Below are 26,690 nucleotides of genomic sequence, written 5' to 3'. Positions count from 1 at the left end.
AGCCTGCCTACCTGGTTTCCAAAGAGAAACGTGATGGGGTCACCACATTCCCATGGGAGATTTCAATTCCATCAAATCAGCATTTTCTGATGGGAAACATTTTCTCCTAGAAATTTTTTTGATTAGTTCTGGTATTTAGGAATCACCTTAAAGCAAGCATTCCAGGCAAAACAAGTACTCTAGGTGATCTCCTTCTGGGAAGGACACAGGACAGGGAGAACACACTGCCATGAAACCTGCCTTGTGCAAACTCTGTCTGACAGAGCAGCTGACCTAATCTTTTGGTCCACTTCAGAGTAGGACCAAGTCAGACATTTCTGACTGTGTAGGACATCCTGCTGCTTTCGTTCACCCACACTTCAAAGGGGGCACTAGGGATTTGGATCCACAGTAGGCCTCTGTTAACATTTTTGTGAAGGTCAAAAGATTCACAGAGGTCATCCTCAGAAGCATCCAAGCAAAATACTAACTCTGCCGGTTCAGTCGGGCAACAGGATTTCCAGAGGGCCCCACCTAGAACAGATGTCATTTAATCACAGCCATTCTGCTGAAACGACTTTTGTAAATTTTTCCTGTGTGTGTTAATTTTCCCTCATCAAAGAATAATGCTTTACTTTATCCAAGAATCTTCAACCACTTTACAAGCATTAAGTAACTCCGAGAGTCCTGGGAGGAGTATCCAGTTCCAGCTGGAATCTGAGAGGTGGAGAGGGTTAAATGTGTTGTACTCAAAGTTACACAGGAATTCTGGGGCAGAATCCAGATTAAAGCCCAGCCGAACCCAAACCGTAGTCCTATACACTAACCACTGCCCCCAACGAATACAAGCTAGCCCCATTAGTCAAAAATATGAGCGGTAACAGATAGTTGCAATCCTATTAAAAGTTAGCTAAGTCTTCAAGTTTTCTTTGGCATGGAAATTTTCATGCACTACAGTATCAGAGGCAAATATCATGATCCAGGTTAGGAATTTAAGATGGCTGCAAAACTTGTGAATGTAATGCCGTGAGCCCCCGATTAGGTCCAACTGTACTTTTTTAGACATTAGGCAGGAAGAACAACTGGTAGAGGCAGCGTTGCTTACTGAGAAGAGCACTGGAGCTGGAACTCAGAAAGTCTGGGGTCTATTCCTGATTCTGCCACCAGCCTACAGGGTGACTTTGGGCAAGTCATTTGACCCCTATGCCTCAGTTTCTCCTTCTATAAAATGGGGTAATAATACAAATCTCCTTTTTAAACTCCTTTGAAATCTATGGATGAAAAAACCTAGAGACATTAACCATCAACATCCCTGCCCTAGATAGACTCCTAAGGGAGTAATACACATCCACACCCCCATTTCTGCCTCATGCTCCCAGGCAGAAACTTACTTACAAATCCCTCCTTTTCTTGCCCCATTCACCTATCATCAGGATTGGAAGTGCCTCAGCACATTCCATTCAAGCTCAGTATAAATAAATACAAGAGTAAAAAGTGGGGGAAGCTTGGCTTGCAGCCAGCTTGCCTGGGTAACTGGACCCTTTGTGGAGTTTGAAGGGTGTTTTTAAAAAGAGGAAGGAAAGAGATCAGCTTAAGAATCTTGGCTCAGCCTTGGAGTATTTCCTCCCAGCTCTCTGGCTAAACCTCAGCACAAAAGTCTGGGCTGGGGCGTCTATGCAAACCAAGGAGAGACTCTGAATTGCTCCTCTCCTCTGATTAGGAGAGCCATCCCCAGAGGTCGGAAGGTTTAAAACCATGCTTTTCATTTGGGCTCTGGCTTTTATTTTAGTGCTGCAGGAGCAAGACTTTTCAGGTAAGTGATTCCAAGCTGGCAAGGCACAGACTGGAGGAGAATTAACTTCTTGGGTGAAGGGTTTGCAATGGGGGGAAAGTAGATCATCTCTCTGTAAAGGTGCTGAAAGCAAGTCAAAGAGGATTTTATGTGATGTGGACACAGGTAGTGTTTGTTTGCAAAGCATGATGCAAGTATGTTTTATACATGAGAGGTTCGTATTTGATGCTGTTAAAATACATGTGAGCTTAGGGCTCTGATTAGAAATGTTATAGAATAGAAGATGTTTCATCACTCATGCAACACACCCTCAGTGAATTTTTGAAGAAGTTTAGATCTACTTCCCCATGCTGTTTCTAATCCCCTGCATGTTTATAATTACAGTTGTGGCAATCAATTAGTAATATACGTACAAAACCATCTTGAACTGACTCCATCGGAGCACTGAGAGATCAGTGTCCCGGGAGAGCAGTTCTCAAAAAAAAAAAAAAAATCCTACTTTAAGTTTCCCATCAGTACAGTACTAACAAGTTCTGTTTCTGGTACTGTTGCAGTTATGGACTTATTTGTTCCTGAGCTATCTAAGCCCATAACTCTTAGCAGGCAGATACTACAGTAACGGTGAGCCAAGAATAAAAATGTAGGCAGACCGTACAACACTGGTATATCTGTTTACTTTTTATTAGTAGAACATCCAGTTCTGGGCTATCCTCTAATGAAATTGCAGTGGCTTATATGGTGAGTGCTGAAATCAATTTTCAATCAAAATTTCCATTTGCTGGTTCAAGGTTTTACAGTCCCCATATAACCAGAAACTTGGCATTGCTAAATGCTTGTTTTATGTGTTGCTAATAGCTAGACCCCATCATTATTTTACCTCTCCTGTTACTTTTTGACAAACCTGAACATTTGGATTTTATGTCAAAGCAGCAGGTTTTCTTTACAACCAAAACAGTTCCTGAAAAACTAGCGGTACCTTCTCCCTCCCAGACTTAGGCCAACCTTCACTGTTGCGGTAGGAGCACGATGATTCTAGCAGGAAAACATTTTTCAGTGTCATGCTAGCTTTCAGACCAGATCGGGCCACTGTAACTTTCCTTCGCTCAATCCGAGGTTGTTAGCCTTTACTGCATTTTGTGGCTTGCAAGGAGGTCTGGCTGCAGAACCACATTTGCATTTCATGAAAAGAAAAGAAAAAGAAAAGAAAAGATTCATTTTGGAATCTGTTTTAATTCAGATCCAAACAGACCTGAGCAAGGCCAATAGCCCAGAATAGCCAATAGACCCCGGGACTGATTTGGAGCAGGAGTTTAAACCTGGCGCTTCCACATCCCAAGTGAGTGCCCTAATTGCCAGGCTGTGGGTATTGTAGGTCCTCTCTCTCCTCCCAACCTGAGAAAGTTGTGTCTAAACTAATACACCTCTACAAATGAGAGTTTTCCACCACACACATGTGCGTCTGAAAAATTCTCAACCAGCTCTACTGCCAAGTGGCTTGAAGACGACTGGTAGCGTGGAGTCCCCTACGGTAACAAGGTGCGCCCCCTTTAAAGGCCGTGCTTCGCTCTGGTTGGCAGGGCTATTTAGTGGAGTTCGTCTGCTGCCAGGCTGTACAAGGTGATGTGGTGCACGGCAACAGAACAACTGCTTAATTCAGCTTGTTCAAGTACTCCAGCCGCACACCCAGAGCTGGGATGCTCTATTGAGTGCTCAGTGGGCAGGGTGCCTGAGTCTTTGAGAAAGGAAAAAACTGCTTCAGACCCATGTATTCCTGCATGTCATCTTACAATTGCCCAGTGACGTGCTTTGCATCCTGGAGTCTAAACACTCCACTGAATAGATTACTCAGGTGTAGAATCAAATCCATAGTTAAAGTTTTAAGAGTGTTTCCGCTGTAGCCAGATTTTTGCCTTCTATCCCTCACCATAATAAAATCAGTGGTGAGTTAGCTCACGTTCCCAGTCATGGACATTTAATCTCCATCTGTAAATCCAGAGGCACTGTAATCCCCCACACAGAGATTACAACATGTGCAGGTGTAACTTTTGGTAGTGTTTGCTTCCCAGCCTTTCCCCTAGAACCTAAAAAACACCAACGCCCCCAGCAAAGCACACGGAGACCTAGAATTCAGTCACTGACGATTTTCAGCAAAGATTGCATAGGGACAATCTCCCCACAAGCACATTTTTTAAAATCTGAATTAATTCCTTTAGTACCGCAACATAGTCACTTAATTTTTACAACAGAACAGGATTACTTTATAATCCACATGCACTGTCTCCGTAGTCATACATACATTCAATCTAAATAAGTGAGAGACTCAATGAGAACTCACTCGCAGTTCCCAAAAACTAAGGAGTGCACTCTCAGTTGCAGTCTTTGGTCACCAAAATCTATACAGCCTGCCAAGTCTAAAGCACTGCAACGATATCTTCTTTCCTCGTGCTTGTAGTAACCTCCATGCAGGCAGACTCTTCCTCTGTTGAAATCACTCAGTTAGCTAGTCCCCTAACTAGTTAACCAGCCACTCAGTTTAAGTATGTACCTAAAAGAACCGTGCTGCAAATTACTTCACAGTTAGGGGGAAACAGCCAGCTTTCTGCTGCCATGGCTCAGCTTCTTCCAGCCCACACGGTCTTTTGTGGAACTGAGTCTTTTTGTGCCTTGACTACTTGTCCACACAGAGTCAGAGCTGAACTACAGGGACCTTAATGAGCCTGCCCCCAAACTGCCACACTCAATGCCAGAAATGTGTGAAGCGCTAATTGTGCATCTGCCTCGCAACGATGACTCAGCCAGTTCCTTCCTATGCCCATAGATCTCTCTGAAGTGGTATCTTCCTATTGGGCACGGGGCTACCCAGGCATTGGTATCTGGAAGCTCTGATGGGGGAGAGAAATGGAAGGCAGCACAATAGGGAAAGTCGGGATACAGGTAGGAGAAGAAGATAAAAAGAGCATAAAAATTGAGTCAGACCAACATTTCGTTGAGCTCCGTATCCTGTCTTCTGACTGGTTACTTCATAAGAAATGAACAGAACAGGCAACCATCCAGTGATCCATCCTCTGTTGCCCATCCCCAACTTCTGACAAACAGAGGCTAGAGCCCCTCCAGGGGATCCCTGCCCATCCTGGCTAGTAGCCACTGGTGGACTGATCTTCCATGAACTTGTCTTATATGAACCTTGTTACAGTCTTGGCTTTCACAATATTCCCTGGCAAAGAATTCCACAGGTAGATTGTGTGTTGTATGAAGAATCAGAGATCTAAAGAAGGGGTCAAAGTAGGATTGGGCTCTTTACCAGATTTTAAAAATCCCTCTAGATAATAATTTTCAGAGGGGTAGCCGAGTTAGTCTGTAACCGGAAAAAATGTAAACAAAAAACAAGTGCTGCTAGACTATTGGTTGTTTTTCCTATAGATAATATTTAGTCCTGCCATGAATGCAGGGGACTGCACTAGATGACCTCTTGTGGTCCTTTGCAGGCCTATGAGTCCATGAAAAAGCTCATGTCCCAGACATTACATTCTATAAAGTAGAGTTGATAAACTATCTTGACTCCAAAGGAAGCCAGAGGTCAGGCGGATTTTAATAACCCCGTACTGTTTAACTATATTTATAAACTCTAAGGCTACGTCTACACGGTCAGCTTCTTGTGCAAAAACTGTTTTGCAGAAGAGTTCTTGCGCAAAAAATTTTCCACAACAGCGAGTCTACGCTGCCATGTGCTTTTGCGCAAGAGCGTCTATGGCAGTGTGGACGTTCTCTTGCTCTGATGGCCATTTTAGCCATAGGGGTTTCTTGCACAAGGAATTCATGTTGCCTGTCTACACTGCCCTCTTGCACAAGAGCTCTTGTGCAAGAGGGCTTATTCCTCGTGGGGAGAGGAATAACTCTTCTGGAAGAAGCCCTGTTTTACGCTAGACTGTAAATTTACTTGCGCAAGAATGCACGTGCAGTATAGACACCCGGCAAGTTTTTGCGCAAGAACAACTGTTCTTGTGCAAGAAGCCACCAGTGTAGACGTAGCCTAATTGATCTGCTCCTTGAGAAAGAAGCATTGGGTTTAAATGCTGGAAACTTGTATTACACTGAATCTAAGGTCCTACTTACCTAGCAATATTGAAAAATGGCAGATTCTGCAATATTAGGCTTCCACTGCATTTTTGACAGCAGGAGCCCTGCCATGCGTGGAGCTGACAGTGGGAGCCCCAGGCAGCCAACAGTGGAATAGAGCAGAAAAGTTATAATAAGCTTCATTTCTGCAGATAAGGTCTAGTGTTACTTTTCTCCAATTTTCCATGGCTTGTCCGCAACTCAGATGCACTTTTTTGACAAGCATCCTACAATACAAGCAGTGCATTGAATACACCTTACCAGAGACATCCTTGGTGAGCTTAAACACAAAAAAGAAGCTTACAAGAAGTGAAAACTTGGACAGATGACTAGGGAGGAGTATAAATATATTGCTCGAGAATGCAGGGGAATTATCAGGAAGGCAAAAGCACAACTGGAATTGCAGCTAGCAAGAGATGTGAAGGATAACAAGAAAGGTTTCTACAGGCATGTCAGAAATAAGAGGGTCATCAGAGAGGGTGTGGGGTCCTTACTGGATGAGGGAGGTAACCTAGTGACAGATGATGTGGAAAAAGCTGAAGTACTCAATGCTTTCTTTGCCTCTGTATTCACGGATAAGGTCAGCTCCCAGACAAATACATGAGCATGGGAAGGAGGTGGACAGCTAAACATACACAAATCCATGGGCCAGGATTTAATGCATCCGAGGGTACTGAGGGAGTTGGCAAATGTCTTTGCGGAGCCTTTGGCTATTATCTTTGAAAACTCATGGAGATCAGGAGAGATCCCGGATGACTGGAAAAAGGCAAATGTAGTGCCCATTTTTAAAAAAGGGAAGAAGGACAATCCAGGGAACTACAGACCAGTCAGCAGTACCTCAGTCCCCGGAAAAATCATGGAGGGGAATCTCAAGGAATCCATTTTGAAGCACTTGGAAGAGGGACAGTGATCAGGAATAGTCAACATGGATTCACGAAGGGCAAGTTGTGCCTGACCAATCTGATTAGCTTCTATGATGAGGTAACTGGCTCTGTGGATGTGGGAAAGTCAGTGGATGTGATATATCTTGACTTTAGCAAAGCTTTTGATAGGGTCTCCCACAATATTCTTTCCAGCAAGTTAAGTATGGATTGGATAAATGGATTGTAAGATGGATAGAAAGCTGGCTAGACTGTCGGGTCCAGCGGGTAGTAAGCAACGGCTCGATGTCAGGTTGGTGGTCGCTTTCTAGCGGAGTGCCCCAAGGATCTGTTCTAGGACCGGTTTTGTTCAACATCTTTATTAATGACCTGGATGAGGGGATGGATTGCACCCCCAGCAAGTTTGCAGAGGACACTAAGCTGGGGGGAGAGGTAGATACACTGGAGGGCAGGGATAGGATCCAGAATGACCTGGACATATTAGAGGATTGGGCCAAAAGAAATCTGATGAGGTTCAACAAGGACAAGTGTAGAGTCCTGCACCTGGGATGGAATAATCCCAAGCTTTGTTACAGGCTGGGGACCGAATGACTAAGTAGCAGTTCTGTAGAAAAAGGACCTGGGATTACAGTGGATGAGAAGCTGGATATGAGTCAACAGTGTGCCCTTGTAGCCAAGAAGGCTAACGGCATAATGGGGTGCATTAGGAAGAGCATTGCCAGCAGATCCAGAGAAGTGATTATTCCCCTTTATTCGGCTCTGGTGAGGCCACATCTAGAATATTGTGTCCAGTTCAGGGCCCCCCACTATAGAAAGGACACATTGGAGAGGGTCCAGCGGAGGGTGACCAAAATGATTAGGGGGCTGGAGCACATGACCTATGAGGAGAGGCTGAGGGAGTTGGGTCTGTTTAGTCTGCAGAAGAGAAGAGTGAGGGGGAATTTGATAGCAGCCTTCAACTTCCTGAAGGGAGGTTCCAAAGAGGATGGAGAGAGGCTGTTCACAGTAGTGAGGGATGGCAGAACAAGGAGCAATGGTCTCAAGTTACAGTGTGGAAGGTCCAGGTTGGATATTAGGAAAAACTATTTCACTGGGAGGGTGGCGAAGCATTGGAATGGGTTCCCTAGGGAGGTGGTGGAATCTCCATCCCTAGAAGTTTTTAAGTCTCGGCTTGACAAAGCCCTGGCTGGGTTGATTTAGTTGGGATTGGTCCTGCCTTGGGCAGGGGCTGGACTTGATGACCTTCCGAGGTCTCTTTCAGCTCTATGATACCTTATTTATACCACATTGAACAACAGGAAAACCATCTGTCTTCCAGAAGATGCTCTCAGGAGCAGCTAGACAATAGCTGCAAAGACATAACTTGCTCCCATGGTACAGTCATATTTCCAGTACAAGCTACCTATTCACACAAACAGTCCATACAAATGACATTCAGTAGGTAGCTGACAAGCTACCCCCAGTGCCTTCTGGCATGAGGAGCTCCATCAGCTTTCACTTTCCTATCTACTAGATCCAGATGGAGAGATGTCTCCTTATCTACGGTGAGAAAGAGAGGCTATGAAACCAATTAGTTAAGCAACTGCTTAATGAAATATGTGTTCCATCTTTCTTAGGGGGCTTTTAAATTCAGTTTCTTAAAGAAAAAGAATCAATAAATCAAGTTTAGTTCTATTATATGTCCTAAGCAGCAGCAACTAATAATATAGGGTATAAGGAGTAAAAATGGCATTTGACAATGATTTGGCTAAGTAATGAGAAAATTGGTTGATCTAACCATTCAAGTCTTCAGATCAAAGCACAAACAGAAAAATAATTCTTGTATTCAGTCACAATCTTGTGTCAATTGGCTGTCAGCTTCGACGTTGCTAACCCAACACAGGAAAAACAAACTCGATCACAAAACATTTTGATCCATTACTCACGTTCCCAGTGACCAAAGTTTTCCTTCCTAAAGGATCTATGGTAGTCAATCCCCATTACATTACCTTTTTCCTAATTCACAATGCTAGCCTCAGGACATGATTAGCACTCCTAACTAACATACTCCTACAGACTGAGAGCAGTTCAGAAAGCTTGCACTCTTGGTTTCCTTTTATATCTATATGTGCCTAGGACTTGAATGACTGAGTGAAACCACTGGCTATGGCAGACACATTTATACTATTCTACTAGCACTGTTACCTGGTGTTGCTCAGGTCCTTAAGAAGGGTCTCAGGGCAGGGACTTGTGTATGGAAGGGGGGGTTCAGGGCAGAGGTTGGAGGGTGATGGAGTAAGGGCATGGGTAGGGGAGCTCATGTGGGGAGGGCAGGTGCAGGACTGAGGAAGGGCTTAGGGCAGGGAGTGTGGGAGCTCACTAGGGCCACCTACAATGGTGGGAGTGGCGCTGTTTGGGTGATGGTGGGTCCTTAGAGCCACCCGCAGCAGTGAGGGTAGCAGTGCCAGGATGGCAGCAGGGGCTCCCTGAGGCAGCTCTCCGTGGCCGGCAGCGGCTGCACTGCATGTCTGGGTGCCCCTACTCAGCCCTGTGGGCTTGCATGCCCAGGATTGGAGCAGGGTTTCTCTCTAGCCCTTGCCATACGTGCTGCTGTCGGCCATCAGCGGGCTCTGAGGCCAGAGGAGTTGCACGGGAGGCGCACATGGTGGGAGGGAAGCCCTAGGCCCCAGCAGAAGCTGGGAGGGGCCTTCAGTTGCATAAGGCCCCATAGTTTGTAAGGAGGCCCTGCACTATGGTGTCTGGAAGCCAATATGGTGGGGGAAGGGGGGAGGGGAAACCCTGGCCAGCACCAGCACAAGAAACTTACTCAGGGACAGTGGCCTGGGTAGTAACATGCAGAGTCCCTCCCCCAGCCAGCTACCATATTACTGGTATAGCCACCTCCCTGTGGTCACTGCAGTATAATTGTTCCCCCAGGCTCGCTATCCCCAGTGGTCACTCTGCCGTATTGCTGTCTCTCCGATCAGCCCCCTCCCTTTCTACGTTATGGAAAACAATAGGATTTCAGGCACTGCCTGTTTTCCTGGCACAACCAAACCCTGACCTTGCTTTAAGTTAGGAGAAGAGGAAGCTGCACACCAAATTTGGTGGCCCTGACTCTTCCCATTTAGGAGTTCTTGAACACACACACAGATTCACAGACAGATGCACATTTCTAAAATACAGAGCTAGTTAATCGTAGTTAACAGAACCTTATTCTGTTTTAAAGCTACTTTACAGCAATCTTGATTGGAACTGGTTAAAAAACAAGACACCCTGTAACTCTGACAATCTGTAGAACATATACAAGCACATACATTTCCTTACTAATTAAATACTGTGTTTCAGGAAATGACCAATTAACTGATTTGGACCATCACCCATGAACAAGTCTGACGTTACTTATCACCAGATCTTTGTTCAGTCAGCAGCTTTCAGCCCAGTTACTGTATCAAGTGCAGAGAAGGATTAAACACAGGTTTAATCTTTTCTTGGTGTGCTGGCAGACCACTTATCTCTCTGAAAAACAGAAACACAGTTGAATGTACTCCGGGCTTCCATGGGGAGGGGCAATCAGGACAGCTGTCTCGGGACCCAGTGATTAAAAAGGGCCCAGGGCTCCTAGCCACCAACACCCCATATTTCTAGGTGCGTAAGTTGAAGAACTTTTCCTAAACCCATTCTCATCTCCCCACTACCTTAAAGGAGACAGTCATTATGGGACGCTTGTGCTATGTGTCAAAAATAGAAGGATCCTTCTGTTACACACACACACACACACACACACACACACACACACACACCCCACACACCCCTATTATCTGCACCAGTTACACCCTTCCTCTCTCCTGTTGTTTTAGTCCCACTTCCCCTCCACCTTTTGGATATTTTCAAGCTCTCACGCTTGCCATCTGGTTCCTGTTTTAGGCTCACTTGTCTTTCATTTAGCGCACAGTCTGCTCCTTCTTCAATTTGATACTTTCCTCGCTCTCCCCTCCCCACCCACAGCTTCTGGAGCGGAACACAAACCTGGTAACATTTCAGAGCCACAGGGGTAAGGAAGCAAAGCAGAGCAAGTGTTGCAGAGTCCTAGATTTGAATGTCAGACGAGAGCATTATGAGCATTCTAGCCACAGAATGATCATTCAGGCCCACAGAACCTCACCCAGTAATTTCTGCATCACGCCCATAACTTCTGTTCAGGGATAGCATCTGTGGTTAGAAAGCTCTGCAGTTTTCATTTAAAGGCTGCAAGTAATGGAGAAACCACCACTTCCCTAGATAAATTGTTTCAATGGTTAAGTGTTCAGACTGGTACAAATCTGCACCTTATTTCTAGTCTGAATATGACACGCTTCATTTCCAACAGTTGGATCATATTATGCCTTCTTTTAGATTGAAGAGTTAGTTACTATCAGAAATGTCTTGGCCATGTAGCTAGCTGGAGGCTGCATTTGCTTATCCCTCATACTAAATCAAGTTATAATGAAGTTTGGAGTTTTTGTGCAGTAAATACAGTTATCTAAAGCTTTCCACTTACTGGCAGGGGATGGATAACATGACCAGAAATTGAATGGCAAACAGAGAGAGTATGTATGCAAACAGGTACGTATTTAAAGGCAGACAGGTTTGGAAGATGCTCACTCCATGGATCAGAGTGTGCTCTGCATGTAATATATTTTTACTGGAGTCAATGACATTGCTGATCTTAATCGTTTCATCCCCAGTGGGATTTTTCTTACTTGAACAGCTCCACTCCACCTTTGGCTACAGTCCAACAGTAAGGCCAGCTGCTAGATGAGAATTTAAACAGAAACAATTCAGCTTTGACATATATTCTCTGTTTGATTATTAATGGATTAGATGTTGATTTAAGTATGCAATTAACCACCTACGCCTAAAGATCTACTCCTGGGTGTGGACAGCTGTTGAGCAAACTTCCCTTCCCACTAGCCTTCTGTGGGCAAATAATCAGGCTAGACTAATGTTCCCTCTAGTTTTTTGCCATCTGTGTGTGGAATAAATTTTATGTGCACTGAGACATGTGCAGATGTGCTCTACTAGCAGAAACAAGTGCTGCCCAAGTGCTCAGCTTATAGGGAACAGTAGTCTTGACCTATAACACTCATAGTTCTGCGTGTGCTGCAAAAGGCATTTGCTTTAGAATTAGGACAGATGTTCCCAGGGCTAGACTACAAAGGTCTTTTACTTGTGAGTTGAATCAATATGATGACATGGACCAATGATGAATCAATATGGAACACAGACCCTAGGAGTAACACAGGGTGTTTCTTCACTAAAAAGGCAACTCAACATAGATCTCAGTAGCCATCCACTATTAAAAGGCAAGGGTCTGTCCTGTAGGGGTATAAAAGACTACTAGATTAGAATCCATCCCAAATTACTGTTTCTTACCTACACTTCCATAAAAGAAATAGGGTATGTCTACACTACCCCGCTAGTTCGAACTAGCGGGGGTAATGTAGTCATCCGCAGTTGCAAATGAAGCCCGGGATTTGAATTTCCCGGGCTTCATTTGCATGAAGCTGGCCGGCGCCATTTTTAAATGCCGGCTAGTTCAAACCCCGTGCCACGCGGCTAGACGAGGCGTACAGCTAGTTCGGATTAGAAGCCTAATCCGAACTAGCTAGTCCATGCCGCGTCTAGCCGCGCGGCACGGGGTTCGAATTAGCCGGCATTTAAAAATGGCGCCGGCCGGCTTCATGCAAATGAAGCCCGGGAAATTCAAATCCCGGGCTTCATTTGCAACTGCGGATGACTACATTACCCCCGCTAGTTCGAACTAGCGGGGTAGTGTAGACATATCCATATTTATTAGCAGTTGATTTTGAGATTGACCAATTTTCTGCTCCCTCTGTTGGTTACCACACAGGGAATTTAAAGTTACTCAGCTCATTGGCATAAACAGCAAAAGAGAGATTTTGACCAAGAGAAAGGGAAAGCAGACAAGGACAGCATAATGCCTGCAGCAGCCTTTAAAGTTTCCAGTTGCATATACAATGCTCACAGAAATTGGAAGTAACTTGTGGTATACATGAATGTAGTTACCCTGTAGCTGCAAAAAGACTGCTTTTTTAACTTAATTAAGACCTTTTTCTTAATTAAGACCCCCTACATTAAAATAGTTTGACTATTTAACAATTTGAACATTAACAGGTCGACATTCAGAGGGAGTCGTTTGGGTTTTAAGCGCCTGCTTAGCATTTAGCTTGTGAGAAGCAGACTGCATTCCATATGTTTGGGGACTTTGAGTATATTCAAACTGCTGATTTTCTTTCCAGATTGAAACACGATTGCAAAATATCTGATGGATCTAATTTTCTAAGTAAATACAACTGTGTGGAAGACAATTGTTGTGTCAATATTTTGTCTGCACCGCACAGTTATTTCGGAATAAGCTATTTACACTGCAGGAAGCCTCAAAATTAATCTGAGGCAGGCTTCCCTAATGTAGACGTGCTATCTCGATTTAGAGCCCCAGGAGGAATAATTTAGAATGGCCCTGGTGAGGAGCTATTTCGAAATAACAGAAATGGAGCGTCTACACACGCCTTATTTCCAAATAGCTATTTCGGAATAGGCGTTATTCTTCATAGAATGAGGTTTACGGAAGTTGGAATAAGCCGTCCGTTATTTTGAAATTATTTCAAAATAATGGAGTTGCTGTGTAAACGCTCGCATAGTTATGTTGGAATAACAGCTGTTATTCCGAAATAACTTTTCTGTGTAGACACACCCTTGGAGAATAGCCTGACAATCAGAGGTCAATCTCTCTCACACGCATCCCTAAATTTCCAAGAGTGACTATTGATTTTGAGTGCCCAATTTGAAATACTTTGCACCCACTGAAAACCAGGCCCTTTTATGGTGTCAAGTTCAGCATCTCCCCTCCCCCAGAAAATCACTTGTTATTTTTGAAAATGTAGACAGTGGTGTAAATGTACACAAAAATCTCTGTATTGCAGTACAAAGAGAATTTAGTCCCACAAAGTTCTTTATTATAAACTCTGCATAAGCCTCTCAGTAAAACAAAGCTTACTCCATTATCATACCCTTACATAACCATCAAGCTCTAAGTACACATGACTAATGAGCCTGTTTCATAACTGATCTGTGCGCAGTAGATTCTTAGAGCCACTAACCCACCTTTTACTTCTAGCTAAGATGGCATAAACATGTTCCTAGAGCATCAATAGTAGCAACAAAATATTAGTGACTATAGTTTTCTATATCCATTTGCAGACTAGTTAGTAGTTACCTACAGGCCAGATTCCAACAGTCCTTGCTAAGTGTTGAATTGGCATATTCTGTAGGAGTCTGTCCCAACAGCACCACCTATTGGTGAATTCATTGTAAACAGATAAAAAAAAACCTACCAAAAATGGCCATTTTCATTCTTCATTAAAACATTGACTAGCTTATTTTAAAATAAAAATCAAATCACATTCTACATTAGAAAAAAATCATGCAGTTTCAGAAAATGTCTTCTTTTATAAGTCATACTCCAGCCTACTGGAAGGAGGGGTGGGGGTGGGCTGAGAAGTGAGAGCAGTAGATGTGATATCTACATTCCTGTGAGACTTTTTGATGGAGGCCCACATGACATGGGTCTAGATGAAGTTACTATAAAATGGGTGCACAACTGGTTGAAAGTGTGTTCTCAAGGAGTAGTTATCAATAGTTCACTGTCCACTCAGGAGACAGCATCTACTGGGGTCATACATAGGTCAATCCAATACTATTCAATATTTTCATTCAGGACTTGGGTAATGAAATGGCATGCATGCTTATACATTTTTTCATATGACACTAATCTGAGAGGAGTTGCAAGCACTTTAGAGGACAGGATTAGAATTCAAAATGTTCTTCGCAGATTGGAAAATTGGTCTGATATCAACAAGATGAAATTCAAGTGCAAAGGACTTCACTTAGGAAGGAAAAAATCAACTTCACAGCTACAAAATGAAGAATAACTGATTAGTCAGTCGTACTGCTAAAGAGGACCTGAGGGTTACAGAGGATCAAAAGTTGAATAGGAGTCAATGTGATGCAGCTGTGAATTAAAAACCTATTATCATTCTGCAGTGTATTAACAGGGGCATCATGGCTGCGTCTAGACTGGCAAGATTTTTGTTCTTTTGTCTACACTGGCCGCAAGTATTTGCGCAAGAACACTGACTTTGTACTGTACAAAATCAGTGGTTCTTGCGCAAATACTCCAACGCTCCCACTCAGGGATAAGCCCTCTTGCGCAAGTATTCTTGAGCAAGAGGGCCAGTGTAGACAGCCAAGTTAATTTCTTGCGCAAGAAAGCCCGATGGCTAAAATGGCCATCGGAGCTTTCTTGCGCAAGAGAGCGTCTACACTGGCACGGATGCTTTTGCGCAAAAGATGTCTTTTGTGCAAAAGCATCCATGCCAGTGTAGACGCTCTCTTGCGCAAATACTTTAACGGAAAAACTTTTCCGTTAAAAGTATTTGCACAAAATCTTGCCAGACTAGACGCAGCCCATACGTAAGACATGGGAAGTAATTGTTCCACTGTACTCCACACTGGTAACTTCTCAGTTGGGGACAAATTGAGGATAGTCTAGAGAAGAACAAAAATGACAAAAGATTTACAAAAACCTGACCTACAAGGAAAGAGTTAAAAAACGGGAATGTTTAGGCTTGAGACAAGACAACTAGGAGTTGATAGCAGTCTTCAAACATGTCAAGGGCATATGTGCAAAGAGAACAGCGATCAACTGTGCTCCAGCAAAGACAGAAAAAGTAGTAAAGGCTTAAGCTGCAGCAAGGGAAATTTAAGTTTGATATTAGAAAAAAAAAAAAAACATCCTCATTGTGGAGGTAGTTAAGTACTGCAACAGGCTTTCTAGAGAGGTTATGGAAATCCCCATCACTGGAGAATTTTTAAAAAACAGATCAAACAGATACCTGTCAGGGATGGCCTAGATTTATTTGGTCCTACCCCAGCACTGGGGGCTAGATTGGATGATTGCAGAAGGTCCCTTCCAGCCAGATGTTTTTAGGATTCTGTTCAAGTGACCACTTTTAGGGTAACCTGTTCTATTGCAGCTCTTAGCCACTTTATAACTGTACTTAAATTCAGTGGGATATCCAACTGCTAATATATATGTTGTACCCGTTTCCCTTCCCTGCAACTTGTAATAGAGCAAAAGAGGGACAAATGGAAAAGGCAGTAAGCAAAAATTACATCTGAGGAAGACAAGAGGCAAAGCGGGACAATGGATAGGGCATTAGATTAAGCATCAGGAGCCAAATGGTTCTAATTCCAGTGACCTCAGATGAGTTTTTCCTCTTTGCCCATCTTCTCCTTACGCATTGCACGCTATATGGGGTGGCCCTATCAGCTTAGCTGGCATATAGTTAATACAATCTCTTGCTCTGAATAACTTTCCGATAGGGAACATTGCCAAACTTTTCTTCTGATGATTGTACACACATGGTTTCCAGGAAAGCCTATTCCCAAGAGAAGTACATGATAGTGTGGGGGAGAGGCAAGGGATACTCAGAGATTTTAGATGTTGCAGGGAATGGAGGCTGCAGGTGTAGTAGGGGAGAACTTAAAACAATGATGTGCATTGATCAGGATGCACAGGGAAATGAAAACAGATGCATGGGTGGATTTAAGTGGCAGGCTGCAACTTTATTAATTTAACACAGAAGAAGGGCCCTCTCTGCCCCTTCAGAGCCGGCATTTAAGTGAATCCAGTGCAGGTTTACATATTTTCAGGTTTATAGGAAACGTACCATATAATCTAGGGATAGTCAATAGGCAGACCAGAGACCAAATCTGGACCACCAAATGCTTTTGAATGGACCCCAATAGCTTTTTATTTACTTATTTTCTCAGGAGACTAAATATCGGCCAAGAAATCTGGACCTGGACAAAATAATTGACTGCCTCAGATATACCCCATGACTCCGTCCCCCCATGAGGGGAACAAAGAGCCCAAAAGAAGGACCTCCTCAGTCAGCAGGCCTTCAAGACTTGCATTTGCCCACAGGCCAAGGGTCTGATGGTGGTCTTATTTCTGGGAGCTAGCTTCTCCCTGCCCTCCCCAGTATCATTTGAGCAATGATATTTTTCTTCTGCCTTCTGGCTACTCTCTCTGGTTCCCTCAGGCCTGAGGGCTGGTGCCAGGAGTAGCCACCAGATGTAAGGGCTGAGCCAACTCCCATACGTATTGACAGAAAAACGCCCAATGACTTCCATGTGTGTTAGACCAGGCCCTTGTATATAATAGAATGTGTCACTGTTACAAGATTCCTCTCTGCTCTCTCTTTCTTTTGTGTTTATCAACCACCTTCTGTATAGAAGTGTCTTAAAATTTGTTCATTATTATTGGTTTATAATCATGGAGTTTAAAGCCAGACAGAACCACCAGATCTTCTAGTCTGACCTCCCACAGACTACCAACGCCCACATGCTAACCCCAACATCGGAAAGGAGATCCACACTGCCCTAGGTCCTGGACAATCCCAGGTGCCAATGACCTTACAATCTAAACAGACCAGACGTGTGGGGCGAATTCATTTGCTGAAGATCTCACAGCAGATCAGTGGCAGAATTAGAAATTGAACCCCCACCTTCCAGCTCGCACCCTTCTACACAGAAGGGTCCTTCCACCTGCACTCAGCATTCCTAGCTGAAATGCTTGGCTACATCTAGACTGGCATGATTTTCCGCAAATGCTTTTAATGGAAAAGTTTTCCGTTAAAAGCATTTGCGGAAGAGAGCATCTAGATTGGCATGGACGCTTTTCCGCAAAATCACTTTTTACGGAAAAGCATCCGTGCCAATCTAGACGCGCTTTTGCGCAAAAAAGCCCCGATCGCCATTTTAGCCATCGGGGCTTTATTGCGCAAAACAGTACTGTGCTGTCTACACTGGCCCTCTTGCGCAAATGATTTGTGCAAGAGGGCTTTTGCCCGAACGGGAGCAGCATAGTATTTCCGCAAGAAGCACTGATTTCTTACAGTAGGAAATCAGTGTTCTTGTGGAAATTCAAGTGGCCAGTGTAGACAGCTGGCAAATTTTTCCGCAAAAGCAGCTGATTTTGCAGAAAAAACTTGCCAGTCTAGACACAGCCCTTGTGTACTGGGAGGCACCGTTCGTTAGTACTTTGCACCAATACCTACAAACCCTGTTAAAGCAGCAATGCATAAACATGAAAGAATTATGGAAGGGAATGCATGAGGAGATGGCTACATGACTGAATGAGTGCTGACAGACTCCTAGCCCACACCCAGCCTCTCAGAGGCTACCAACAGCACAAATAAAAAGTGCACTAATAGGAAGTGAAAGGAGCTCATTAGTGCCATCAATAAATCCCCCAAGTAAATTAGGAGGAAGAGCAGTGCAAACAATCACCACCACTAGTAAGCAAATAAATGAAGATTAATCACATTGTAAACAGCCCCACAGACACGCCATTTGTCAACAGAACATCATTTGTACAGGTCTTCATTATTTCTCCTCCCTGCTGTGAAATTAGCCTGACAGACACTTGCTCAACGGCAAGGTAGCATTGGCATCAGCAAACAGAGAGGTGCATCCCTTTGAGCAGTAGATGCAAACATGCAGACCTTTCCAGACCAGACTGTGCCACCTGCCTTTACAGAAATAGGTGACTCTGTACCAGACTATGTCTAGCTATGCCTCCTTGGCAATCAGAGCATTCGTTAGTGTAGATACAAGCATGCTAGGGAAAGCCCAGCAGCTGCTTATAACCCTAGGGCAGTGGTTTGCAATTTTTTTTTCTCATGATTCAGTTGAAGAAAATCGTTGATGCCTGCGACCCAACATGATTTGACTAGTCTGGGCCCCAGGGTGGGGGCTAAGGATGAGAGCTTTGGGGTACAGAAGGGGGCTCCAGGGCTGAGGCAGCTCCTGGTCAGTGGTGCAGCAGGGGTGTTAAGGCAGCTTCCTGCCTCTCCTGGCTCCCAGACCATGCTGCGCCCAGAAGCAGCCAGCAGCAGGTTCTAGCCAGTGAGAGTGCAGAGTTAGTGCTCAGGGCAGGGGCAGTGCGCCGAGCCCATGTGCTCTGTCTCCTCTTCCCCAGCTAGGAGCCAGGCCCATCGCTGGCTGCTTCTGGAGCACAGCACAGTCTGTGGTGCAGGTCAGGCAAGAAGCTGCCTTAGCCCCTCCACTGCTCACCTGACACCCCCCCCCCCGAGCCAAAAGGAGACCCGGGGCCTGACATTCCATGCCCGGTACTAGGTCGCCTCCCGTAGTTTAAACCCCCCCCCGCTCTTGGACATGACTTAGGTGCTTAGTCCCATGTTTGTTTCACTGCATTCTCTGGCATGTCCAAAGGGCCCGTGGGTCACTACAGCTCCCAGCGGGACTGCCCGAGGAAAGGCGAGCTCCTGTGAGCAACGGCAAAGCCCCCGTCACGTCACTGATTGTTTCCACAGCTGCTGCCGACCCGGTCAGCGTGCCGCCTGGAAGTTCAGAGAGGAGCGTCTGGTGCAATGAACACAACATAATCCATAAGCGCTTAGATGTGATTGAAGAGGTAAGAAAGGGAGCAGCTTGTCCAAACCACAGCTTGGTCTCCCCAGGCTGACCAAAAGGGTGGGCAAAAGGCCACATTCTCAGGTGTTTTTCATCCCTGGCTCAGTTTAGCTAGACCTTCCAGGTGGGGCAAGGAAACCTGCACAATTTGCTGCAGAACTAAATGCTGATGGCAAGAGATGAAAACTTGGCCCCACTACAATCTACAGTAATTTTGCCATTGATTTCAGAGGAGCCAGGATTCCATCCCTAGTATAGCTCTAAGTAGCTGGACCAGAGCTTCCATAAACACCGGTGAGAGTCTGAAGATCAGACTGGATCAGAAAAGGAAGGAAAGGGAGGCCTCTTTCCTTGCAGCTGTTTAAATGGTTTATTCATCCTACGTTACATCAAGAGTACATTTATAGTCCTTAATTCTTCATTACGCCCTGGAAGCACATTCCACACTGGAGTGGTGTGTCTCATGTGCACACCTCAGAAGAAAGTTGCAGATTAGTTATGGTAACAAAGGCACCACCTCCAGGGAACCCCCTTTTGGCATGAGGTGGCCCTGCAACACCCCCACATCAGGGGGTTTGCATCTCTCCTGGGCCCTCAGAATTCAACCCACTTGAGAGCCCACAACACACACAGGCTTTGCCAATGTTCCTACGTTAGGTTAACACAGACAGAATCCTCCTGCCCCTCCTCAGCTCTGTGCCCAGGTCAGCTCTCTCTTCCCCAGAGCACTGATTCTCCCCAAGCACAACCAGAACCACAGTGGGCTTCCAACTCCTCTGGGCTGCATGCTAGAGAAAACCAGGCCTCTAACCCTCCTCCCCAGAGCACTGACAGGATTTTCCCTCACAGAGCGCCTTCCTGCCTGCAGGGCTACACCGCATCACTCCCTGAAGGGGAGAGGTCACTCACCCCTTCCTCTTCTCTCTAGTCCTCTTCAGGAACAGTAGCCCCAGGCTTGGAGCCTGGCTTAGTTCCAAGGCTTACTACAGGAACTAGCCACACCCCTCTAGCTCATTCTGATAGGTCCAGCTCTACTGGCATCCTCCCTCTTTAAAAAAACCAACAAAACCCTACAGCCAGCACAGGTGTGGCATGGCAGGGTCTGGCCCCAGGCCTGTAAGGGGCAGGTCACCCTGTTATTACCCATTGCTGAAGGATCATATTGACTTGCTGCATTCAACCCTTGATTAACTATTTACTGAGGCTTCACTTAGTCACCCTTTACAAACTGTGTATAAAATGTGCCCATTACTGTCTTGCCGTGATGTAGAAAGCTCTTGCAATACAAGATATATGCTCAGCACCAAGTGTTTTCAATGAGCAAGCAGGGCTGGTACCTAACATGCCTCACCTTTCTGCAGTCCCTCCACCCAGCCCCTCTGGATCTAGCTTGCCCATTGGTTTTGTTTTCCTGGGTGCTCTAACAAACACACACATCCTTGTGAACCCTCCCTCCAAAAACCAACATTACAAACAGCCCTCTTTAGTGAACGGCTATGTTTAAAGTAAATCAATCAATCAACCAAGCATAAAGATTTAATCTCTTATGGCCACCAGAGGTCAGTATGACACAATAGATAAGTACAGGGCTTGAACTTAGGTCTAGCTAATGTCCTGAACCCCCATTTGCAGGTGTGGGCCTCTTTCTCCTCCACCCGATGCTGAGTTTCCTGCCTCTGTTTTTATTAGCAGGTAGAAAAAACAGTTGACTATCTAGAGTCAGAAGTGAAGTCATTACTGAAGGAAATCACTGAGATGGCATGGAATGCTCCCATTGCTCCTGGAACCCCCTTCATGGACATTTTTGATGGTCTGTACCTGCTAGGGATATTATGTAGTAAGGTCAGCTATAGCGTTTGTTACTCTACACCAGTATCTGATTTCTCTCCCTCCCCTCCTCGTCCCCACGTGTGGCCAAACATGGTCCTTTTAAAATTACTAGAATGATTATACTTTTGAACTGCAGAGGTTGGACACAAAAATGCATGAAGAGCATCTGCAAACACATAGGCCCAGAGAGGTGAAGTGACTTCCGCAATGTCTATCTGTTCTATACAAAATCTTCTACTGCACTCATCACCTAGGCAGCCAAGCACGCTCCAATCACGCATTAGGTAACGTGACTCAAACCCCGTGTGGTTTGTGTTTTCCCCCCAAAGCTGGGGGTAGGGCACGTGCAGGGAATATCGGGTTTTGCTTGGGTGGATTTTTTAAAACATACACATAGCTGGGTGTTTTGAAAAGGCAGGTTGCAGAGGTGTGCAATGCACGAGCACACAGAACCCAAAGTTTATGATGGATCTTGGTTTGTGTGGAGCTCATGTTGCAGGTGCAGCACCCTGAGAAACCTGTCCTCAGGTCAGCACCCAGAGCTGGGTTTAGAACCAAGGGCTCCTGCCTCTCTGGCCAGTGGCAATTCGTTAAATCATGTTGCCTTTCCATTAACAACGCTTATTGGTCAGTCATTAATTCTCTTCCCTACATTAGCGACAATTCTGAAAAAGTTAGAAGGACTGTAGATTTAGGAAAGGCTCAATATATACTATTGTGGGAAGAAATTGTTGAATGGCCCAAGGATTGCGGGGACCTCCCTCTGTGACCCAATGAATCAGTAGAGTTTCTTTCATACTTCAAAGAACAAACAAGAGACAGGTTCTGCTAAGTGTCAAAAAGCTCACACATGGGAAGTGTCTGTTTGATCTTCATATTACCAAAAAATAATACCAAATCTTTTCTCCACAGATGCCAGCTGAGCAGCAGAACAGTGGATGAGAACAGAATTTAATGATGTTCTACAGTATGGTTGTGTTACATAGTTGCCCTTGGTTGCTTTAATAAGCCTGGTAGGATTTCTAGAGATCAAAGAGGGAGTAAGAAGTCAATTCCTTTGTGCTTTTGAATAAAAATAATTGCTTTTCACATATTGTTTTAAAGTTTTATCTTTTCTCACAAGCAGCCCCAGACTCATGCTTAACAAAACACGCATTTGGAGAGTGAGTGTCAAAGATTCTTGAAAAATCTCACCCTGATCCTTTTTCCTTATAACCTGGGCCAGCTCTCACCTGACTAACTCAACTACCACAGTCTTAGAGTCCAGGAGGGAGGTGTTACTCCTTTCTATCTAGAAATTCAGCTCTTGTTACCATTTGTCCTGGGTGAAGACAGGTTTTCAATTATGGTTTCCTTTCAGAATTTTCTTAAGGCACTGCTAGGCTGACAGGACAGAGCTAGGGGCGTTTTGGCATGAGCTACCAGCATGCACCTACCTTAGCCTGAAATGTGAATGGCACATCCTAAACTGGAAGTGAAGTCACCTTATTCTAACAGTGCCACGCTGCTTGCTGTGGAAAGGTGGAGCTCAACTGATGTGGAGGCCCACAACGAAGGCATTTGCAGCAAATAAAAATCAAAAGGCTGAAAGCCAAAGAGCTTCTGAGGTGAAGGTAAATTTACTCCCTAGTTGATTGTGAGGAAGGATTTAGTAGATAAAGGTTAAGACAAATTGAGCTGTAAAACCACAGTGGGCAAAGCAGATTTTAAAAGTTTGAAGCCACTTGCCTCCTGTCCCGTCATTAGGGCTCAGCCAGGCATCTCTCTGCAGAATACCGCCAACAGGCATTTGCTTATGACGTTTCAAATCTGCATTTGGAAGGCCTGGGCTTCTCCCAGTGTAAACAGTGTGATCTCTCCTAGAAACAAACGCCTGGCAGAGTTTTGGTAGAGAGGAGGGGAAAGGATAAAATCAGTTAACAGGGCTTTGCATTTTTTTAAAATCTTTCCCTCTGACAGCTCCAGATCACCTCCTATTCTCTTATAAATTTTGGTATTTTCCTTCTTTGGGAATGATAAAATGAAGAGATAAAGGGCAGAGTAGAGAGATTTGCATATTTGGCACATAAGCAGTGATTAACCATACTCAAACACCCACATCTAATCAGCACGTGGGATGTTGCATAAGCAAAGTAAAACAGAAATAGCTATGCACAATGAGCAAGACACTGATTGGCTAAGGCAGTTTTGTTTGTGAATAATACTTAATCAGTTCCAGCAGAGTATTTCCCAAGAACAGTGGTTTAACTGAGTCACAAAAAAGAAAAAAAAAAAAGCACAGCATGATAGTAACAACAGAAAGGCATTCAGGGTGATTTAAAAGATATATGGCTTTAATTTTACAATCCTCTTTTAGACAAACATATTGATTTTAAGGCACAATCCACAACATTAACTGGAGAGGCTGAGTTTATATAGATGCTCCATTCTTGTGATATTTGCAGTGAAGCCTGAAGAGCAGAGCAGTTCTTCCTTAGGAAAAGAATATTTAATAAAACTTCTTATACAATTTAATTAGATGCAAAACAAACTAAGACCTGTTCCATTCATGCACACAAAATCATTGTTGTGTACAACAAATACAAGAAAATTCACACACAAAAAGAGAGACTCATACAATGTCCATACAATAGGAACCTCCAAAACAAAATCCAAGAAACCCCCAGTCATCCTTGTGGACAGTAACAAGACTTATTTTTTGTACCAGGAGATAAAATTATTGTAAGCTAAGGAAAATAATCTGTTATTCATGAACTAGAGAGTGATTAAAAAAATCTTGAGCAGTTTTTACAATAGCTAGATTTTTTTGTGTTTATTATATATTTTTGGATGAAAAAAGGGGATGATATGTAGAGCTAGTTTTACATACACTGTAACTTTAGGTAAACAATTCATGGCTTTTTTTGGGGGGGGGGGAGGAAACAAACCAACCAACCAACCAAATCCAATATTGATACATTAAAGCGATAACAGAAAAGCAGCTGCTTTTTAAAAAGCTGAAAGCTCCACTTAGTCGTTTCCACCACACAACTTGAGCAGGATTTTCCGGTAGTCTCCTGAAGTATCACTCTAGCAACAAATACAAAGGGGAAAAAGAGTTAGGAAAGGAAGCCATCCAATTGTTACACTTCTTTTTTGTTTTTTATTTTTGGTGATGTACGGATCTGAAGATTGAGAACCATGGCAGCAACAAGGACTGTAGCAATGGCTAAAAATGGACTGAGGGGAGTTTTTAATAGAGGCACCTTCATTATTCTAGACTTCACATTTGAATTCCAAAGCCGCCCAAGCTCATAAAGAATTGACCTCAACCACAGTACAAGTCCATAGGAGTAAGATCTTTAGGATTTATCTAGTAAAAACTAGGGATGTTAAAGACCAGTCGACTATCTGATAAGCAAATACTTATCGGATAGTTAGTCGACTAGTCGATTCCCCCCGCGCCTTGCTGCCTCTAGAGGCAGTAAATGTGGAGGGGGAGGGAAAGAAGGGGTATTTGAAAGCGGCAGCGCTGCATAGCTGATCCCTGGCTCAGCTGTGCGGCACGGTGTGCGTGGAGCCCAGGGTCAGCTGGGGACTCCCCAGCTGATCCTGGACTTCAGAACGGCATTTCCATGGAACCTGGGATCAGCTGGGCAGTCCCATGATTCAGCATCTGGAGGGGAGACTCTATGGTATGTACAAGAATCAATGGTAGGAATTTTTTTTTAAAAGGGCCTCACTGTGATGTCCGCGTAGAGGGATTTGCCATACATCCTCTTGTATTCAGCACGTATGTCCAGCAAGTCGACTTCGCTGCGTGATACCAAGATTCGAATCAGAGTCCTGTCTTTTGTTCCCGCTCCCTGTGAAGAAACCAGCACAGTGCATTAATACAATCCGCATGCAAATCCTAGACAACTCAACAAAGATTGGAGAGTCCATGGGCCAATCCTTCCCCATGATATGTCAGGGAAACCCCACAGAGGTCAATGGAACAGACAGAGTAACGCAGGGTGTGAGTGTGTGCTAACAGGATACCGCCACTTTCAGTTCTTTGCACAAAGAGCAGCCACAGAAGATGAAGAATTTCCATCCCATTACACACATCTCCATCGTTGTCAACCCTTCCTTGTCTTGGTCATCCACACAAATAAATACACTGAGCTGCATTCCCAAAGGGATCCCTGTTTTAACCCCTGCTCTGGCTCTAAGAACAACAGAAGTGAAATACATTTGTAGTAAGGTTTGAAGGCCAGAGGATTATTACTACAACTTGTTTCTTGGATCTGGTCTTCCAGCACTCAGGTCATCTGAAGAAGTGGGTTGTGCCCACGAAAGTGTCTACATGTTTTGTAGCCTTTAAGGTGCTACTAGACTATTTGTTGTTGTTTAAGTTTTTCCTGTTACAGACTAACTTGGCTACCTCTCCGAAGCTTTTGTATTACAACTATTAGTTAAACTTTAATGACCTGAATGGGGCTTAACCACACACACTCAAGTGCATTGCTGAATTGGGACTTCCATAAACAAACAGTAAATTAAGATCATGTCATTTCTTTAATAAATCCCACACCGATTTTCATCCTTGCTGCCTACTTAGCTTTATTCCATGCTCACACAATAATTGACCAAGTTCTGAAAATCTTGCTCTGTCAAAAATGGGCAACACATTTGGCCCATTACTAATGCCAAGGCACTTGTACAATTCTATAAAAATAGAACGACACCGAGACCCACCTTCATGGCTTTATGGAGCCTTTCTGCAAAGAAAGCTGATGTGTTTTTCATGCACTTGACTGCAAGAGAAATTGTATTGAAAGGTTAGTTACTCACAACTAAACAAAGATCACTGAAACAAGCATGTGCTTCTATTTTATATATATGATATCTACTACTCAGTTTCTGCTTACTTAAAAGCTCGTTTCAGTGACCAATTCAATTTGCAAGGCAAAGTGTTTAACTTTGCATTAGACTTGTAGTAGTTGTAGAGTCAGCGAAAGCTCAGGACTTCCTTGTTAAAAGTAAGTCTTTTGCGTCAATGGACTGAGTCTAGGTTATGGGACTGAAGACCCAGGAACAATTCCATTTAAGTGATGAGTAAAATCTATCTTGAACTGGCTTTGCATACATCACTAGAAAGGTAAAAGAGCACACAGAAAACATACTGACAAAAATCCCACCCATCAGTTCGCCAGAATGAAAACCTACAAACTTATCCCGTATTTGATATGACCAAACAGTCAGACACACACTGTAAAACAAACTACGCGATGAACACAGCACACATCTGTCTCATAAGGACAGTTCATATGGAATTATCACACTATGAAAAGCAACCAACTAAGACCAGGATCAAACGTAAAGGAGCAAATCAGAAAAAGGAACAAATGTTTCATTTCATAGCGATGCACACTTTATATAGAAAAAAGTAGGTTTCTTGGGTTTTTAACTGATAGTGTAGATGAAAAACAGCAATCCACATATACACACAATTATCAAAGATGGGCACAATTCACTTCAAAACAGAGGATGACAAAACATGAAATGCATGTTTTCTGTTTACCATA

At 44.1% G+C, this 26,690-nt stretch overlaps 3 protein-coding genes across 4 annotated transcripts in view; 1 reads left to right on the top strand and 2 right to left on the bottom strand.

Annotated features, from left to right (window-relative positions):
* The window catches only part of LOC102460488 (L-threonine ammonia-lyase-like), a 90,122-nt gene extending 69,118 nt beyond the window's left edge, over window positions 1-21,004 (bottom strand). Inside the window, exon 1 of the mRNA XM_075934761.1 lies at window positions 20,221-21,004. The gene's annotated coding sequence lies outside the window, so the exon portion shown is untranslated. The remainder of the gene's footprint in view (window positions 1-20,220) is intronic.
* PLAC9 (placenta associated 9) lies at window positions 1,398-22,230 on the top strand. 2 transcript variants are annotated; one of them, XM_075934766.1, is made up of 4 exons: window positions 1,398-1,792; window positions 19,212-19,312; window positions 21,001-21,153; window positions 22,054-22,230. In XM_075934766.1, exons 1-4 carry the CDS (start codon window positions 1,735-1,737, stop codon window positions 22,081-22,083), a joined length of 342 nt encoding a protein of 113 aa, XP_075790881.1. In that variant the 5' UTR covers window positions 1,398-1,734; the 3' UTR covers window positions 22,084-22,230. The 2 variants fall into 2 exon arrangements, with proteins under 2 accessions (XP_075790881.1, XP_006114471.2); XM_006114409.4 differs by having other exon boundaries at window positions 1,409-1,792; window positions 21,001-21,121.
* Window positions 22,231-24,052: 1,822 nt separating this feature from the next.
* The window catches only part of ANXA11 (annexin A11), a 45,392-nt gene continuing 42,754 nt past the window's right edge, over window positions 24,053-26,690 (bottom strand). Inside the window, exons 13-15 of the mRNA XM_075934765.1 lie at window positions 25,861-25,919; window positions 24,864-24,986; window positions 24,053-24,210 (exon numbers count right to left, since the gene is read on the bottom strand). Of these exons, the coding sequence (XP_075790880.1) occupies window positions 24,151-24,210; window positions 24,864-24,986; window positions 25,861-25,919 (242 nt within the window). The 3' untranslated portion in view covers window positions 24,053-24,150. The remainder of the gene's footprint in view (window positions 24,211-24,863; window positions 24,987-25,860; window positions 25,920-26,690) is intronic.

This window comes from Pelodiscus sinensis, chromosome 8 (assembly GCF_049634645.1).
Source record: "Pelodiscus sinensis isolate JC-2024 chromosome 8, ASM4963464v1, whole genome shotgun sequence".
Taxonomy (NCBI): domain Eukaryota; kingdom Metazoa; phylum Chordata; order Testudines; family Trionychidae; genus Pelodiscus; species Pelodiscus sinensis.
Note: the sequence above shows the minus strand (reverse complement) of the source record. Positions and strands in the feature narration are given on the sequence as shown.